At 46.4% G+C, this 18788-nt stretch overlaps 2 protein-coding genes across 2 annotated transcripts; one reads left to right on the plus strand and one right to left on the minus strand.

Moving 5' to 3' along the window:
• The first annotated feature begins 1965 nt into the window (after nt 1-1965).
• Nucleotides 1966-6031, plus strand: LOC130474084 (uncharacterized). The gene is made up of 2 exons (XM_056845704.1): nt 1966-2021; nt 4659-6031. The coding sequence occupies exon 2, from the start codon at nt 4682-4684 to the stop codon at nt 6029-6031; it is 1350 nt and encodes a 449-aa protein (XP_056701682.1). The 5' UTR covers nt 1966-2021; nt 4659-4681.
• A 5505-nt stretch (nt 6032-11536) lies between these two features.
• On the minus strand, nt 11537-12016 carry LOC130474100 (histone H2A-like). Its single transcript, XM_056845706.1, has one exon. The coding sequence runs from the start codon at nt 12014-12016 to the stop codon at nt 11537-11539; it is 480 nt and encodes a 159-aa protein (XP_056701684.1).
• Between the last annotated feature and the right edge of the window lie 6772 nt (nt 12017-18788).

Consider the following 18788-nt stretch of genomic DNA (forward strand, 5'->3'; position numbering starts at 1 on the left):
CAGCTGCAGGGGCCAGGGAGGCAGCCGCGTTCAGAGGGAAGGGGGGGCGGGCTTTGCCGGCCTCGGCGGAGGTGGCCCCGGCGATTTCTGTTACGGTGGTACCCGAGGACTCTAGGGTTGCCAACCTCCAGGGACTAGCGGGAGATCTCCCGCTATTGCAACTGGTCTCCAGCCGATAGAGATCAGTTCCCCTGGAGAAAGTGTCTGCTTTGGCCATTGGGCTCTATGGCACTGAAGTCCCTCCCCTCCCCAGGCTCCACCCCAAAAACCTCCCCCCGGGAGCGAAGAGGGATCTGGCAATCCTAGAGGACTCCCTCTGGGGGGGGGGCAAGTCGGAATTGACCCTCTCTTCAATTTCCACGCTTCCTTCTTTTGGTTGCTGGGAGGTTTTGCCTTGGATTTGCCGCTCCCCAGGTGCACCTTTCCCCCATCTGAATTCTCAGACCTTGAGTTTTGAGCATTCAGATGGGGTCAAAGGTGCCTTTCGAGAGCGGCAAATCCAAGGCAAAACCTTCCATGCATAATCTTCCCGCAGAATTGCTGTTTCCTCTCCAGGTGAAGCTGCAGCCGCTGTGTATTTAAACATACAAGGGTGAGTATCCCTTATCTGGGCTGCTTGGGACCAGAAGTGGTCCTTATTTCGGATCTTTCCATCTTGTGGAATATTTTGGAATTTTTGGATATACAGAATGAGATATCTTTGGGGATGGGACCCGAGTCTAAACACGAAATCCATTTCTGTTTTATATATGCTTTGTAAATACTTTATGTGTGTGTGTGTGTGTGTGTAAAGTGCCTTCAAGTCGCAGCCGACTTATGGTGACCCCTTATGGGGTTTTCAAGGCAAGAGACTAATAGAGGTGGTTTGCCAGTGCTTTCCTCTGCACAGCAACCCTGGGATTCCTTGGTGGTCTCCCATCCAAATACTAACCAGGGCTGACCCTGCTTAGCTTCTGAGATCTGACCAGATCAGGGTAACCTGGGCCATCCAGGTCATAGCCTAAATGCATTTTTGAACAATATTTTTAATAATTTTGTGTACATTGAACCATCGGCGGCACCGCTGAGGGCCTGCTAGTAATGCCGGCTCAAAAGTTCTGGTTTTTAGATCAGTCCGGATATCAGATAGTAAATTTTTCAATCACAGATAAAAAGCAACAGGGCCTTTCATGGACAGGTGACTAATTAGGGAACAGCAGGCGGGGTAATCGATGTTCACTTTTCACGTTAGAGGGAAGTAGTCGTGAAGATTCTCAACCCATTTGTTTTGGGACCTGTGCAATTTGATCAATTCATCAAATGTTTCACCAGATTTGTAAATGACACCAAATTATTCAGGATGGTGAAAATCTGCACTGATTATGAAGTGTTCTGAAATGGTCCATCCAAATTGCATGAATGGGGAAAAGCATGGTAAATGGAGTATAAAATAATACATTTTAGGGTTTTTTAAAAATCTTGGTTTTGGCTGCGGCTATCCCAGAAAGAAATGTTGTGGTCTCTCTAGGAAAAGGGCAACTCAGGTGGTGGCAATAATGAGAAAGATGAATTTGGGAATTATTATTAAAGTTATGTGAAATAAAACAGCCAGTATCCTTATCTCTGAAAGAAACTGGGAAAGGAGAGACCAGGAAGACCCACTTTTAATTCAAAGCAATTAGAAGCTAATGCTTGCTCACTTTTGGTAATGTAAAGAAAAATGAAAGGTTGAGACTGTCCAGAAACCAAAATCTGCCCCAGAACACACTTTGTACAGCATGTGCTTCCCTGCCTCCAGTTTGCACAAACATGTGCATGACTTCTTGCAAAGAATGGGGTGAGGTTTAAAGCGTTGGCACATTCTGAAGAGTGGGCTTCATTGACATATGTAGCACCCTTTGACTGCATTTCTTCATTTCCCTGATCAGGATTTCCAAACTCAAAACCTAAGCTGATCTCCAGCATGGAGAAGGGGGAAGAAAAACAGAATCTGGATGCAAAGAACCCTCTGGAAGAGGAGATCTCAGAAGGCATTGGTTTGGGTAAGGAACTGGTTTATTTTTTTTAAGTATCCCCATAAGTTAACACTGAAATATTTTAATTGTATGGTTTTGACTTTTTTTGTGGGCAGAAAGATCAAGTAAAAATGTTTCATTATGGTGAATAATTTTCATCTGTCCGACAGAACAAAGTTGTTAAACACATGAAGCTGCCTTGTGACTTGGTAGTCTGGCCATTGGTCCATCTTGTTTAGTATCATCTGTGTGAGTGTGTAAAGTGCCGTCAAGTCGCAGCCGACTTATGGCAACCCCTTTTTTGGGTTTTCATGGCAAGAGACTAACAGTGGTGGTTTGCCGGTGCCTTCCTCTGCACAGCAACCCTGGTCTTCCTTGGTGGTCTCCCATCCAAATACTAACCAGGGCTGACCCTGCTTAGCTTCTGAGATCTGACGAGATCAGGGTAGCCTGGGCCATACAGGTCAGGGCTTAGTATCACCTACTGTGACCTATAGTAACTCTGTGATGAGAAGTGTCTTTCCCAGCACTGGTTGCCTGACATCTCCTGTCAAAAGGATCTGCAGGATAGAACATGGGGTCTTCTGCATGCAGAACATGGGATCTTCCCTGAGCCATGACCCCCTACCCAGTACAGGGTTCTTTCTGTCCGCTGTAAGTGGCTACCTCTGGAGTTCTGTCTCAATTGCTGTGGCTCATATTAAGCCAAAAGCAAAACTGAATAGTATACAACAGAGAAGCAGCGTGGTGTAGTGTTGACAAAGCCTGATTAGGATCTGGGAGACACTAGTTCAAACCCCCATTCCGCCATGGAAATTTGTTGGGTGACCTTGAGCCAGTCCCCCCACCCCCAACTCTGCCTAACTTACCTCACAGGGTTGTTGTGAGAGTAAAATAGAGGAGAAACCCATGTATGCTGCCCCGAGCCTTTTAGAGGAATGTTAGCATAAAAAATGTGCTAAATGCATGACAGTAGACCATAAAAATGTAAAGTTATTTTAAATATTTTTTTATGCTGCCTCCAGTTTTGATAATTAAGCATTTGTGCTGTGGTTGTTAGAATTGAAATGAGTGTCAGGTTTGTGGATGAACAGGAAGGGCTCGTAACGTGTGAGCTTGAGAGCGATCCCCAACTCCGCCGTCTCTTTTCCTTGAGATTCCAAAGGCATCCCAATCTGCCTTTGGATGGCACCTTTATGCTTCATTGCGCAGTGCATTCTGGGACGCTTTTGCCTTCAGCTTCGAGGGAGATTTTCTTGATCTTTTCTTCCATGGCTTTCCATGATTGGCGAAGCACCCTATCGGAGAAGTCGTGTGGTTCAATTTTTGTTGAGCTGCATTTCAGATTGCAGGTAGTAGATCAAATGCTGACATACTCCAAAATCTCAACTTTTAAAGAAAGAGTCTCTCTGTATTTACAAAAGTAGCCCAGCCTTCTCCATACCTTGTCCATTTTAAATATGCAAAGAGTTGTGTGGTTGGATTCTAACTACCGTGAGTGGAGGGCACAGTTCTTTGCCATGTTTCCCTCCCCACAGCAGTCCTTTCCAACTCTCAGGAGCTACTTGCCGGGGGGGAATCACAGGACCACATGCATTAATAGCTAAGAGGATCTGGATCTGCATTAGGGAGTAGAAAGGGGGCAAAATTGGGGAGCTCAATCAAAAGGAGGAAGGGTGGTTTTGCTCCTTCCACACCACAGGCCCCTGACCTCCAAAGCTGTTAATCCACGCCAGTCCCATGGCCCTCGGATTTAGGATTGTGTTTTTAGCACAAGGGAGTACTCAAATGCTTGATCTTTCCCCACCAGTCTGGCAATCACATGAATTGTGCTGATTTGTGTTTATTGCCTCCTGAAATCAGTGCTTTGTGAATTTATCCATGCTGTGCACGTATGGAATTTGGTAGCCGGATCAGAATTCAGCTACCCCCCCTCCCCAAAGCACATTTCTAATCCTTGTGGCTATGACAGGTTTGACAGTGTGTGCGCTATGTGAAATCATCCAAGCCAGAAGTGGGCTGAGAATGACATCCAGCTTTATTATTCATTTCAAATATTTATATCCTGCCTTTCTCCAAATTAAGGAGCTCCAAGGTGCAGAGTGGTAAGCTGCAGTACTGCAGTCCAAGCTCTGTTCACGACCTGAGTTCGATCCCAACAGAAGTCAGTTTCAGGTAGCCAGCTCAAGGTTGACTCAGCCTTCCATCCTTCCGAGGTCAGTAAATTGAGTACTCAGCTTGCTGGGGGTAAAGAGTAGATGACTGGGGAAGGCGCTGGCAACCCACCCCGTAAACATAGTCTGCCTAGGAAACGTCAGGATGTGACATCACCCCCTGGGTCAGTAATGACCCGGCACTTGCGCAGGGGACTACCTTTACCTTTCTCCAAATTAGTTCAAGACCGCTTATAACCGGGCTACCAAGAGCATCTACAGAGCCATACAACCAGTAGTGAAAATTGTCAGGCCATGGTAGTATTCAGTGCCACACATGGTTCTTTGTAATGACCGGCAGAGGCAATTGAAAACTCCCTCACACAAATATTTATAAATTCATACTCTTGATTCAGGTTGTAGATTCACTGCCTTTCCTGAAAACAAAATAAACAAACCTAACCTGAAACTCACAAAAATGCTTATAAAGTGTCTCGTTCCTTTCCCTCAGAATGGAGTCTTGCCGATGACAAAATGGCTTCTGCTGCCATTACTGTTGCCACAGCAGCAGTGGCTGCCATGAAAACCCTCATTGGGATCCAGTCCCGTATCTTCACAAGACTGGCCATGCGCCAGAAGTTTCTGAGGCGGGAACGCGACCACTTGGACGAGCTTGAGCAGCTGGTAGAAAACGCGGCCACCACACGCCTCCGGGCCGTTGTTGAATTGAGCATCGACTCTTTGAAAGCCATGATGTGCTCCTGCCTCTTCCAGTCACCAGCCGTCCTCGCCGGCTTGATAGACGAGCTGTACATCATGGAACGTGCTTTCTGGGTGCAGCCGGGCCGCTCTGAGTGGTGGGAGAAGGTCGTCTTGCCCCACTGGGATGACCCACTTTGGCAAGAGAATTTCCGGATGAGCCGGCAAACGTTCATGGAGCTGTGCGAGATGCTGAGGCCGGTCCTTGAGCGGCAGACCACCAACATGCGTGCTCCCATTACTGTCGAGAAGCAGTTGGCCATTGCTATCTGGAAGCTGGCAACTCCAGACAGCTATAGGTCAGTAGCCGAGTGTTTCGGTGTGGGCCGCTCCACCGTCTCAAGGATAGTCATGGAGGTTTGCCAGGCGCTTTACGACGTTTATCACCACGCGGTCCACCTGACCCGTCCCCACGAGGTGATGAAGGGCTTTGCGGCCAAAGGCTTTCCTCACTGCATTGGGGCCATCGACGCAACCCACATTCCTATCATTGCTCCTGCGCATCGAGCAACGGAGTACATCAACAGCAAAGGCTATTACTCTATGGTCCTGCAGGCCCTGGTGGACCACGATGGCCGATTCACTGATGTGTACGCTGGGCGGTCTGGGAAGGTGCACGATGCGAGGATCTTTCGCGGCTCTCCCATTTTCCGCGCCATGAATCAAGGCACGTTTTGTCCCAATGCCGTTATGGATATGGAGGGTGAGCAAGTGAAACCGGTGATCCTTGGGGACTCTGCTTATCCTCTCCTATCATGGCTAATGACTCCTTACTGCGGCCACTTGGACACCAGCAAGCAACGGTTCAACGACACCCTGAACCGCTGTCGAACAGTGGTTGAATACGCTTTTGAGCGCCTCCGGGGCCGTTGGCGGTGCTTGCTGTCCCGCCTCGACGTGAGGGAGCGCTATGCACCCAGGGTCATCGTGGCCTGCTGCATATTGCATAACATCTGTGAGGCCAAAGGGGAGCCCCTTCAGGATGGGTGGGAAGAGGTGGTGAGATCTGTCTCAAGGTCTTACCAGCAGCCAGAGCGACAGCCGGTGTACGTGTCAAATCCCCATGCTCGGGAGATCAGGGACCTTTTCAGTGCATACTTGCAAAGGAGGGAGCAAGGAAACTAAAATTTGGATCTGTTTTTCCTCCCAAAGGAAACTTCACTGCAGGTGTAAGGAGCAAAATGCCATCTCTTTGGTACAGTTGTTTTTCAAATAAATCTGTTGACATTTTTTGATGAACACATGAAGCTGCCTTATACTGAATCAGACCCTTTGTCCATCAAAGTTAGTATTGTCTACTCAGACCGGAAGTGGCTCTCCAGGGTCTCAGGCTGAGGTCTTTCACATCACCTACTTACCTAGTCCCTTTAACTGGAGATGCCAGGGATGGAACCTGGGACCTTCTGCATGCCAGGCAGATGCTCTACCACTGAGCCACGGCCCCTCCCCAAAGTAACCACAGCTCTTTCTGCCTGATTTCAAACCGGGGACCTTTCACGTCTGAGGTGAACGTGATAACCACTACACTACAGAAACCAAGCTATTGATTTGTAGCTTTCCTGCTCTGTGCTGTTGTGATTCCATAACCCTGGCCAGTTGGCCTCCATCAAGCTCCCTGAATTTTGAGTGTGTTATCCCTTCGAGATGGAAATGGGATTCTATTGGAGAACCATCCGCTGCATAATGGTGGCCCTGCCTGATTTCATTAATCTGGTCTTGGCATTGGTGCCAGAACTCCTCAGGCTGTTCATCTTGGGGTTGTGCTGTCGAGTACCTCAGGACTTAATGACCATCGTGGGCCAGTCTCAAGTGATGTCAAGCTCAATGTGTATAGCAGGACACATCCTGGCTTTGATGGTGTGGACAAGTGAGGATAGCAGTGATCTGAGGGTGGAGAGGGGGGAGGTGTCCTTTCCTTTTTTTACTCCATTGTCACAGACAGATCACTGTTTGGTTCGATTTAGGTTTAAGAAAGCACAGAGCTCATGCAAGGGGGAGAGAATCAATTAGAATCATAGAGTTGGAAGGGACCTCCAGAATCATCTAGTCCAATCCCTTGCACAATGCAGGAAATTCACAACTACCTCACACACACACACACACACAGTGGCCCCTAGTACATGCCCAAAAGATGGCAAAAGAACCCCTCCAGGCTCCCTGGCCATATTGCTTCCTTGATCCCAAAGTGGCGATTGATATTACCCTGGGCATGTAAGAAAGGGACATGACAGAATGAATGATCTGCCCTTGTGGAAAGGTGGATCCCAAGGGGTCCTAACTGCTTGGATATGTTTTCCATCTGATAGCTAGTGTGAGGTAGTAGTTAGCCTGCTGCACCTGGGAGATCCGGGTTCAAAGCCCTCACTCTTCCATGGAAAGTTGGTAGGTGACCTTGACCTAGTCACACACTGTCAGCCTATCCTTCCTCACAAGGTTATTGTGAGGATAAAATTGAGGATGGGAGAAAAATGTTAGTGTTTGAATGAATATATGACCAGTGTCAGCTCAGGTGTCTATCCCTAGCGTCCCATAAACAGACACTCTCAGTCAGGTGAACCTAAGCAATGCTAATTTAGTAGGAGCAAAAAGACAGATTTACAGAAGTGACTGCCTCTCACGCAGGATAGGTTTCTAATGGGGCTAAGCAGGTAGGGTACAGTATTAAAGCATTCTGGGCAAGAAAGTTAAACAAAGTGAAACCATAGTAACAACTAGATAACGATTCTCAGAGAATCAAAGCCATAACACGGACACTGGGTAAACAGGATTTGCAGCATGAGAACATAACCTTGACCAGCAGCCAGCACTTGGCCTTGACAGCAAGCCAGCCCCTGGCCTGCAATTACCAACTTCAACTCTAAGGAAGCAAAGGCCTGACAACCAGCAAGCGTGCTGCAGATCTAGTGGGTCTTTAGAATTGGGAGATTCATAAGAGATGGATACGATTGCTCCTACCGCCCTCTCAGACGTGAATGAAGTCTTCCAGTGCCCTGGTTCTCAGCACAACTTAACGCTGGGAAACAGTGGGACAATAGTTGGAGCTATCGGGCAGGAAGAATTGATTTGAATCTGACCAGTCACAAGGAAGAGCATCTCTGCAGCCACAATAGCAGCAAATAAAAATGCCTCATTGTGTGTTGCTGACCAGCTAGGGCATCCCTAATTGTATGGGGCTTGTTGCCTCTTCGCCCCAGACAGCGGGTGTTTAAAAACTCAATGCGTTTAGCGCACCAAACATTTCAGAGATAAAAATCACTCCCACTCAATCCAACTTGGACGCTGCATTGTTTACAGGCACTCTGAATGCTCTCAGGGTTTCCGTTGGTCTGGGTTCTGTGGATGTATTTCATTGGGTTCAACCTGAGAATGTGGACACAAAAGTATTAAGGCCTACCACGTGCTTATAGGAACCTTTGCCCCCAGAGTTAATATGATCTGTAAGGGGAGGGATATCTCAGCCAAGGACAAGTATCATCAGTGTGATCTCTGATTAAAGACTCAGTTCCCTCAGCTCTGGAGGAAGCATTGTGAGGGTAGGTAAAGTCATTAGATCCATTCATTGTGAATAATTACAGCGCAGGGCAATAGTGAAGGTGAACATTTGCAGCAAAATAATATAGTAGAAGGTGAAGCAGAGAATGCCTAGAAAGAAGTGAGGGGTGAGAGGAAAACAGGCAGAAAGGACCGTAGCAGGTATATGGGCTAAAATTCCCTAAAAGATGGTGAGTGTAATGTTCAAAATAACTGGGAAGCGATATTCCTTCAGATGCCAAGAGACTTCTATGTTTTGTTAAACCGTAGCACGGAGAAAAGTCCTTGTATGTTTTTTTCTTCCACCCTCCAGAGAGCCAGCGTTTTGTAGTGGTTAGGAGCGGTGGACTCTGATCTGGAGAACCGGGTTTGATTCCCCACTCCTCCACATGAGCGGCGGACTCTAATCTGGTGAACCAGGTTGGTTTCCCTGCTCCTACACAGGAAGCCAGCTTGGGCTAGTCACAGTTGTCTTAGAACTCTCTCAGCCCCACCTACCTCACAGGGTGTCTGTTGTGGGGAGGGGAAGGTGATTGTAAGCCGGTTTGATTCTTCCTTAACTGGTAGAGAAAGTCGGCATATAAAAACCAACTCCTCTTCTTCAGTATTTCACCATTATTTGTGTTCCTTTCACAGGAAGAATCCCTCTGGGGGTGGTAGAAATAAGAGGAAAGGTAAAGTTGAGCTGAAGGATTTACAAAAAGGTCCTACGTTATTTTGGGGAGGAGACCGGTGTCAAACCTACCCTATAATGTCCCTGGTATCAAGTGGACAACTGGCCAGGTGGGGAAATAGAGAGTGTGGTCTGTTCCTGTGCCTCTTGGTCTGCAGAAATCAACAGGTTGGATCCAGACTAACAGAACAGAACTTCCTCCCTCAAACACCGCCCCCCCCCCCAGAGGCAGACTATTGATGTCCTTCAAATGCTGCCCTTGGAGGACAAGGGATGCTCAGGAATGGCACAAGGGGCAAATGGAGGGTCTATAGCAGGAAAGGGGAATGGGTGGAAATTACATTTCCCTTTCCGTTAGCAGAAAACGTCTTGATCCAGCTGACTGGGTAGATCTTTTTAAAGGAGAGATATTACCAGTATTCACTTAATAGTCTCTGCTCTATCAACTACAGAGGCTGGCTAAATAATCTGGCAATCCTCATCCCTCAGCTATAACTCCCCATAGTGAGACCAGCAACCCAAGTGGGGCTTTCTGTGACTGGTTGAAGGTGAGTAAGAGAGCTTTGTGGCTGTGCCAGGATTTGAACACAGGTCCAGTCCTGTTCTAACTACTCTACCACAATGTATCTTATGTAAACAAGCTGGCAAGCACCAGGTTTCTCCACAGATTGAGGACAACAGGAAGAGGAGACAGTTTCAGGTTGGTAGGCATGTTAGTCTGCAGTAGAAGAGCAAGATTTAAGTTCAGAAGCACTTTAGAGACCGACAAGATTCCCAGGGTATAAGCTGGTGAGATGTGAGATGTGGCAAGGATTTTTTTGCTCAAGTGAACCTACAGAATATCCCAAATTGAGATGAGTTTTATTTAATAAAGTATCTTGATATGGTGAGCTAAATATCTATTTTTCCCTTGTTCCGTTTGCTTGGTCAATAATGTCTCACTGCAGTCATTACTAGGATTATGAGCTGAATCAGGAAACTAGATAGAAAGTTCAAGTTTGTTCAAGGTGCGAATTCTGTGATGAATTGATTACTGAATTATACTGTTTGGTCTTTTGACTGCATAAAAGATTCACTGACAAAAGAAAAATAAATGTATAAGAAAATATCAAAAGATGCAGGCGTAAGATTGTTTGTGCTGTTTTGTAGAGCTGGATGTCTAATTCATGTTTCACCGAACTCTGGTTTTCTGGAACCAGGGCATGCCTTTTAGCATAAAAGATAGCTGGCTAAACACGCAGGCTGTAAATTGCCCAAATTGGGAAGAGAAAGTGGAATTGTTCCAGATAAAACCATGGACAATGTATACAGAAGATCCAGTATTCCTTCCCTAACAATAGTGGTGTAATTGAACTCTGTTATTTTACTCACCATTAATGTAGTACATTTATATGGGTATTCCTGGCTGAGCTCAACTTGTTGTTTGTTAATGAACAACCAAAATATTCAGTGCTTTTACCAGTAGATGATAAAAGTTTAAGAGGGGGCGCCTGTAGGCTCACACTTACTCTTTGAGATTATCTTGGGCAACTCCACACAGCATGCTGAATAAACAAACCGGTAAACTTGTAGTCTTAACTTGTTTCAAGTTGTTACAAGAACACCAGAACTGGAAGTGTACGAGTGCAGTGTCCTTTTCTGTCCTCCCCCCAATACATTTGAACATTGACTGGGTAGGATTCGGTTGCAAGTTCAGACCCAGGTGGAAAAATTGGAATCCACCTTAGGTCTGGATGAGGCCTTCCAACCAGAAAGGTCTGGTCTGTGATAGCATGGGCCCAGGGTCCCCAGACTTTTTGAGCCTGCAGGCACCTTTGACAAAGGTTGACAGGCACAACAAAATGGCTGCTGCAGGAGGTTAAGCCAACCACCAAATGTCAGCAAGTCAGCTAGATTTGAGTCCAGCAGTACCTTAGAGACCAACAAGATTTTCAGGGTATGAGCTTTCCAGTCTGATGAAAGGAACTTTTGACTCTCAAAAGCTCATACCCTGAAATTCTTGTTGGTCTCTAAGGTACTGCTAGACTCAAATCTAGCTGCTCTATGGCAGACCAACATGGCTATCCTCTGAAACTATGTTCAGGGAATGAGGTGATTAGGCAGCTGTTCTTAAAACGAAGAGACATTTAACAGATGGGGGTGAGGACTATATGATGTTCTGAACCAGAGGATCAGTGAAACCCTATCATGTTTGTGGGGAAATACTGGAGGAAGTTATACCTATTTCTGCTCAATCGAGGGAGGTCTGGTCTGAAATTGTGTGTGTATGTGTGTATATACACACATACACACTTTTCTATCACTAAAACTGAGCCCGTTATTTTGTAAAGCAGCTCTTTTCCCAGAGTGGGGCGGGTGGCTCTGAAAAGAGCCTTTGGGTCTTGGTCGCTGCGGCCCCCGGCGAGGGGTCGCAATCCTCTCCTCCTTTACTGGACGGCCACCAGGGCGGCGGAGGGCTTCATGGCCACTTTGGAGGACTTGGCCGCTTTGCCGGCGCCGCCGCTGCCGCCCGCTTTGCCGGCCGCGCCGCCGTGCAGCGCCTCGGTCTTCTTGGGCAGCAGCACGGCGTGGATGTTGGGCAGCACGCCGCCCTGCGCGATGGTCACGCCGCCCAGCAGCTTGTTCAGCTCCTCGTCGTTGCGCACGGCCAGCTGCAGGTGGCGCGGGATGATGCGGCTCTTCTTGTTGTCCCGCGCCGCGTTGCCCGCCAGCTCCAGGATCTCGGCCGTCAGGTACTCCAGCACGGCCGCCAGGTACACCGGCGCCCCGCCGCCGATGCGCTCCGCGTAGTGCCCCTTGCGCAGCAGGCGGTGCACCCGCCCCACCGGGAACTGCAGCCCCGCCCGAGAAGACCGGGACTTCGCCTTCGCACGCGCCTTCCCGCCCGTTTTCCCACGGCCAGACATCGCGCTCCTCCTCCTCCGCCTCACGCTCTTCTCGCCAAACAAACACGACTCCAGAACGCGACGCCGACGCCGCCTCTTTTATACGCTTCTCGACAGACCTGGCCTCATCGCCATTGGTCGCACGCCAACGACCAATAGAAAGAAGGCGCCTGCCTTGAACCAATAGCACGACGCCGTTCGTCGCGCTCGCACTCACACACACGACCTCGTGTTTTCCTGCCTTCCTTCCAAAGGCGTTGGAAGCGCTGGCCGAGAAAAAGGGGTCTCTCGGGCGCCTTTCCCTCCTCCCCCCGGGCGGCCGGGTCAGAAACCGGATTGTCCTGCCCTCATTGGGCGCGCGAGCTTGGCTGACACACCCCTCTTTTCAAGACTCGGCCTTTCTGTGGCTGAAGGAACGCGAGGCGCGAAAAGGGCCTGAGGGGCGGGGCTTGAGGGCGCCCGTCTCGTCCCTGCGGAGGGAGGGTGGGCGGTGTGCCCATTGCCCTTCAACGCGGCCCCCTTTCCCTCACGCCCCTTCGCCGCGCCCCCGCCACTTGGCCGCTACAGCGGGGAGGACGGAAGTCTCTAAACGTCAAATAAAAGTGCAAGCATGAACAAAGTGCGGAAATAATATACATATTTTAAGAGGGTTGCGTTTTTTCCCTATACAACAGCGCAGTTTTTAACATGCTGAGGCCCTCCTCTGCTGCCGCCCAGCACTGGCATTCTGAGGTTTGCCGCTTCTGCATGTGAAGGTTCCCTTTAGTCGCCATAACTAGTGATGATTACTTAGGCACAATACTAGTAGCATCCCTAGTTGCCTTTTTCTAGCTAGAACTTCGGTATTCTTTAACAGCAGCACGGCAGGCAACAATCCAACTGGTACAGCTTTCCCAGCGCTGCATTGCGTGCTACGAAAAGTGTCCGATTTTCTGCCTGCGTTGCGTTAAGCTGAGAAATACTTGCCCGAAACTGCCCATGGAGTTTCGTGCCTGAATAAGGATTTGAATAGGGGTCCCGACCCTAATACTCTCTGCAACCCTCTACACTGCTTCACCTTACCCCCTGCCAATATAAAATTCAGTAACTTAACTTGAATGATCGTTCAAATTACGTAAATCGTTTCGGTTTGTGAGAAAATAGAATATATATATATATATATATATATATATATATATATATATATATATATATATATATATATATATATATATATATATATATATATATATATATATATATATATATATATAATTATATATATTAAAGATAGGTTGCAGCCGTAAGAAGTGATGGAACACTGATTAAAATGCCCTGTCTCTATCAAGGTAGGTCCCCGCCCCCTGCGCCTCCAGCTATCCATAGCATGGTTAATGAAGCACTACAGTCCTACTGTGAAACCATAACTCAAAGGACTCAGGAAAGCTCTAGACTAAAGCCACGTCTGGATGAGGCAACTGGTAGAATCTGGTTAGACCTCACCTAGAGTGCTGTGTTCAGTTTTGGGCACCACAATTTAAGAAAGATGTAGACAAGCTGGAGCGTGCCCAGAGGAGGGCAACAAAGATGGTGAGGGGTCTGGAGACCAAGTCCTACAAGGAAAGGTGGAAGGAGCTGGATATGTTTAGCCTGAAGAGGAGAAGACTGAGAGGGGATATGATAACCATCTTCAAATACTTGAAGGGCTGTCATATAGAGGAGGGTGCCGAGTTGTTTTCTGTTTCTCCAGAAGTTCGGACCAGAACCAACCGGTTTAAATTAAATCAAAAGAGTTTCCGTCTAGACATTAGGAAGAATTTTTTAACAGTTAGAGCGGTTCCTCAGTGAAAGAGGCTTCCTCGGGAGGTGGTAAGCTCTCCTTCCATGGAGGTTTTTAAGAAGAGGTTGGTTGGATGGCCACCTGTCAGCAATGCTGATTCTGTGACCTTAGGCAGATGATGACCTTAGGCAGATGATCTTGGCCATCTTCTGGTCACTGGGGGTGTGGGGGGGGGAGGTAGTTGTGAGTTTCCTGCATTGTGCAGGGGGTTGGAATTGATGACCCTGGTAGCCCCTTCCAACTCTATGATTATATGAATTGTTGTATCTACATAGACGCCATACGTCTCTCTCTTGCACTGCTGTTCCCCTGCATCGTTTATAGTAACGTCTTGCCTTAATTTATCGCTGAGTCTTAATGAAAGCACCGACCACAGGAATCAGAGAGCACGCGCGGCATGGTCTGACCTGAAAGAAAACCGAAAGAGTTTCTCAACGCGCCACGCCTCCTTCAGTCCTTTGTAGCCAATCGCCTTCCGTGTAACCGCGTGATATTCAAATTAGGACATCCTATTGCTCACTTTAAATTCGGCTCCTTCCCTTCACTTGTCCCGGCTAGCGGGGGAGGTTCTGATTGTGCAAATGTTATTAATCGCCGTTATCTTGGCTTCTTGTGGCATAGTGACAGACTGGTTAGTCTTTTTGCTTACTGTTCGTTCAGGTGTTCTCGGTGTCAATGTGGCATTTGGGAGTAACCCACATGGAACTTGATGTTACTTGTATGTGACAGTATGTATAGACTCCTATTAGAATGCTGTCTAAAACTGAAGAGAGTAATTGGGGGAGTTAAGTGTGATATAAGCAGGGGTGCAAAATATTGACTAGGGTAAGGAGCATGTACATGGATGGAAAATGGTTCACTGCCTTCCCACCTATAACCCCCATTTCCTGACTAGTGTGGCTGTGTTAGAAAGTGGGGGGGGGGCTGAGATTGTGCATAGTCTGTAGAGGTTGTAATAGATAACAAGGTACAATCAAAAGTATAAATCAACAATATTAAAGGGGACTTTGAGAGCTAAAGGTGAACTGGATGTGTTGTTAGGACATAATGTGAGTGGGTTTCACCTGACTTTGTAAGTATGGGAAGCAGCTGTTAGAGCTACTGAGATCTGGGAGGGGGGTAGGGTTCCTTTATTCTGTGTGCTAGTTTCTCAGTATCACCCCCCAAAAAAAAAACAACAACATTTTTTTGGCTCAACGAGGAAATGCAGAGAAACTGAGCAGAGAAATTTTTCTCTTCTTAATATAGTGACATATTGTGAAAAGTTTCACCTGATACATTTTTTGAAAGTTACTGTTAAAGGTAAGGACCAGTACACTTTTTTAAAAAATGCAAGCCCGTTCCATACTGTCCAGCTTTCTGAAATGGGAAACTGTATGTGATCATCTTGGCACAAGCTCAAATAACCTGAATAACCTAGGTGAGATGATCTAAGGTTGCCAACATTCCTGGAGGAAAAGTATCCTGACTTTTTAAATAGGGGCTTAATGGGATGCTATTTACCCCGGATAGGATGTACCTCCAGGATCAGCTACCCATTTCCACACAGTAAGCCTCTATTAAAGGGACAGGATGCTTTTGCTTCAGGTTACTGGCAACCCAGGTGAGATGCCAGGAAGAAGGCTGAGCAAAACTGATTCCTTAAGCCTCTTGTAGCTCCACAACTGATCCCCACATGGGTGGATGTGTATGAATTGTAGTACTATACTTGGGGTAAAAGAGAAGGAACTCAATAGGATTTCAAAGAACATGGAGAGGATCAAGCTGCAAGTGTGTGTGTATGGATCTTTTTGATCTGTACTTGGTTGTCTGATTCTTGATGACTCTCAGCTGAATGTGGGAATGCACAGTGATGTTTTTGAATGGATGCTATCTTTGTGGCTCCGGGCCAGCAAGAACACAAAGGCAGTGTTCTAAAACAAGTAGAGTACAATGAACATTGCTGTAGAGTTCGTTAGTGCTTTCCAAGTGACCTAACTCTAGCTGGTAGCATCCCCTGCTGATTGTGGAAGTCATTACTAGTTAAGGGCAGCACATTGAGAAGTACATAACTCTTTTTATCCCATCCTTCCTCTAAGAAACAGCCCTGGGAAGTACGCAGGACTTGGATGCAAGTCTTCCAAGGCCAAGTCAAACACTCTTTCCCTTATGTCATATTGGCCACCATTACCCAGAACGTGTTGTTCATATGACTGTTTACCAGGGTAGTGCAGTGTCTTATGGAACCTTTTAGCCCTATCCCCACTATGAAATAATTATCTATGGGTGTGTGAGTAGCCATGGTAAGGCTTTGGCAGGAGAGAATTTCAGAATTCTCACATGTGATATCAATCCATTTTACCTGTTTTGTGGGAATCCTTTGGAGGTACCACTTAAATGCTTTGTTTAAGCCTAAAAATATTGCTGCCTATAAACTAGAGAGGGGGAGGTACTTCAATAAGCCACCTCAGTTGATGTAAATGGACCTTCCATCTCAGTGAGAAAGGCAAACTATAAATAAAATTCTGAATAATCCCTTCGCTCAAAAACCAGTGGGAGAATATTTTAATCTTTCAGGTCATTCCATTGCTGACCTAATAGTGGCAGTTCTCAAAGAAATTTTAAGGGGAAATTACAATGTGAGATTGCTGAATTTGATTTCATTCACAAGTTCAGAACAATTGACACACACACACCCATGGCTGAATAAGGACATAGGCATCTTATCTTACTAGACACTAATTTCCTTCCCCCCAGGCATTTCCCCTCTGTTCTAATCATGCTGATTACAATGTACATGGTAGGTACCTTTGCATTCTTTACAACTTCCCTCCAACCTTCTGACTAGAATAAAAAGACTTGGAGGTCTGCATTTCTACTCATGTCTGCTGAAGTTGGCTTTGACTCCCAAAAGCTTATACCCTGAAACTCTTGTTGGTCTCTAAGGTGCTACTGGGCTTGAATTAACCTTGTAGAAGTGATATCTCTCCCAGGTCTCTAGGCTATAGAAGAATAGCAGTGACTCAGCATAATTTACAACACCTGGCTATAGTCCTTTGCAAAGCCTGATTGGGTCATGAGCTCATCCCATTCTGGGTCTGCAGGGATAAGAACACCTGATTTGAGCCTGGTCAGTGTGTGGTTTTCAGCATGCTTAGCTGCATGAAGGCCATCACCATGTTTGTTTGCCTTTTAGGATGGGATGTTGTCTCTCACAACTTTGGATAATATTCTGAATGCTGTTATGGGGGGAAGCCCATGAGAAACCTTTGTGAACTGGTAACTGTTTTTGTGTACCAAACCTCTACTGTGTAGTTAGATATTTGCTTAAGCTTTGTTATTTTCTACTGTTCTCATGTATGTCTTTAACTGGAACTAAGTACAAGCCTTAATAAATTCTCAAACTATATTTTGCAACTTGCTTCTTGAACTTTGCTGACTTCAAGCTAAATCTAGTTGGCCTGGTTAAGCACACTTACCAAATAAGACTTCTGTGATTGTAATCCCACCTTGCAGGTGTACTACCCTGCAGGGTTGGTGTTTGGTTTTGTAACTGCAAAGGGCAGACTGGGGTGTCTCTTGGCCTCAGCCTGGCTTGAACTCTGTACAAGAGTGGTTGCAGGCTACCGAAGAGTAGGGTGGATTCCCTGTTTGGGTTTTTTTATTAACTCACACGCTTGCCCTCCTGTAATAACAAGGAGTTCCAGGGGCTGCGGCTACTGGCGCTCCTTGACAGTCACATCCAGTGATATTCGCCTCACCAGGTGCTTGCAGGGTAGGATGATCCAAATGTCAAGGGCTGTTCCCGCCTGGCAGCATCTTGCCTTGAAACAAATGGAGCCTGGGGGAGAAAAGTGTCGAAGCCCAGAACTTATTTTTCCAAAGCTTTGTGCTTATTGTGTGTTTTTTTTAAACAGTTGAGCCGTTTTACTACCACTGAGTAGTACAGTGAATTGCATATGGATTAAGGGTAAATTAGTAAACTTTAAACATTATCCAAACATTTGCCTTAGGGGGTCTTTAGGTTTATTTCAACCAATTTTAATCAGTCAGAAGGAACGAAAAGCTTGTCTCTCTCTTCCTCAAGGTCTATTTTTCCATACTGAATATTTGGGACTGCCTTCTTTACATTTACTGCTGCTCCATCTGGCCCTGCATCCGTGGACTGTATCCTCTGCATTTGATGACCACAAAAAGCATTCAGTTTACTGTTCAGCTTGTTGGATTGTTTAGAGGGCGGGATAGAAATGCAATAAATAATAATTTCTTCTCAGTGGCTATCAGTCGCTTCTCAGAGAGACCACTTAGCAATCCTGTGAGTTTGCGCTTAGACTTACGGCATCTCTTCTTCCTAGAGCATGGTTACGCCTTCCTCTCCTGGGCAGCTTTGTGCTTATTGTTGAATGAGTGCTTGAAACTTTGGTTTTGACAAAGGCAAACCAAAGAACTTTGGTTAATGCTCAGATATATAACATGGTCCCAATGGCCTGACATATGTTAAAATATAAACTTGGATAAGAAGGCCTAATTCTGGGGAATGACTAAAGGCAATTGGCAATGGTTTTGAGTTGTGTGGATGAATATTTTAACATGGACTATACTGTGTCTGCTGTATGGTAACAACCAGGGTTTCCTCTTTGAGTTTGTTCTAATGAAGCAGTTTTATATTTCATTGGTTATTCTCTACAATTGGAGCGAAATAAAATTGAACTGTGTCATCAAATGTCATTGGCCCATTATTAGTCATGGTAGGAACAGGCAAGCTTTTGAAATACAGGTTGAGTATCCCTTATCCAGATTTCCGATATGCAGATTGACCCAAAACTGGACTTATTTGAGCAAGCATGCCGGCATTAATCACAGGTCCATAGCAGCAAGCCAATTTGCTTCCTAATGGTTCAGTGTATATAAAACATATATACAGCATAAATGAATTTTGTGTTTAGACTTGGGTCCCATCCCCAAGATATCTCATTACGTATATGCAAAAATTCC

Source organism: Euleptes europaea, chromosome 1, assembly GCF_029931775.1.
Source record: "Euleptes europaea isolate rEulEur1 chromosome 1, rEulEur1.hap1, whole genome shotgun sequence".
Taxonomy (NCBI): domain Eukaryota; kingdom Metazoa; phylum Chordata; class Lepidosauria; order Squamata; family Sphaerodactylidae; genus Euleptes; species Euleptes europaea.

Coding starts and splice junctions, on each gene's coding strand:
- LOC130474084 (XM_056845704.1), top strand. CDS start 4,682: ATGGCTTCTGCTGCCATTACTGTTGCCACAGCAGCAGTGGCTGCCATG.
- LOC130474100 (XM_056845706.1), bottom strand. CDS start 12,016: ATGTCTGGCCGTGGGAAAACGGGCGGGAAGGCGCGTGCGAAGGCGAAG.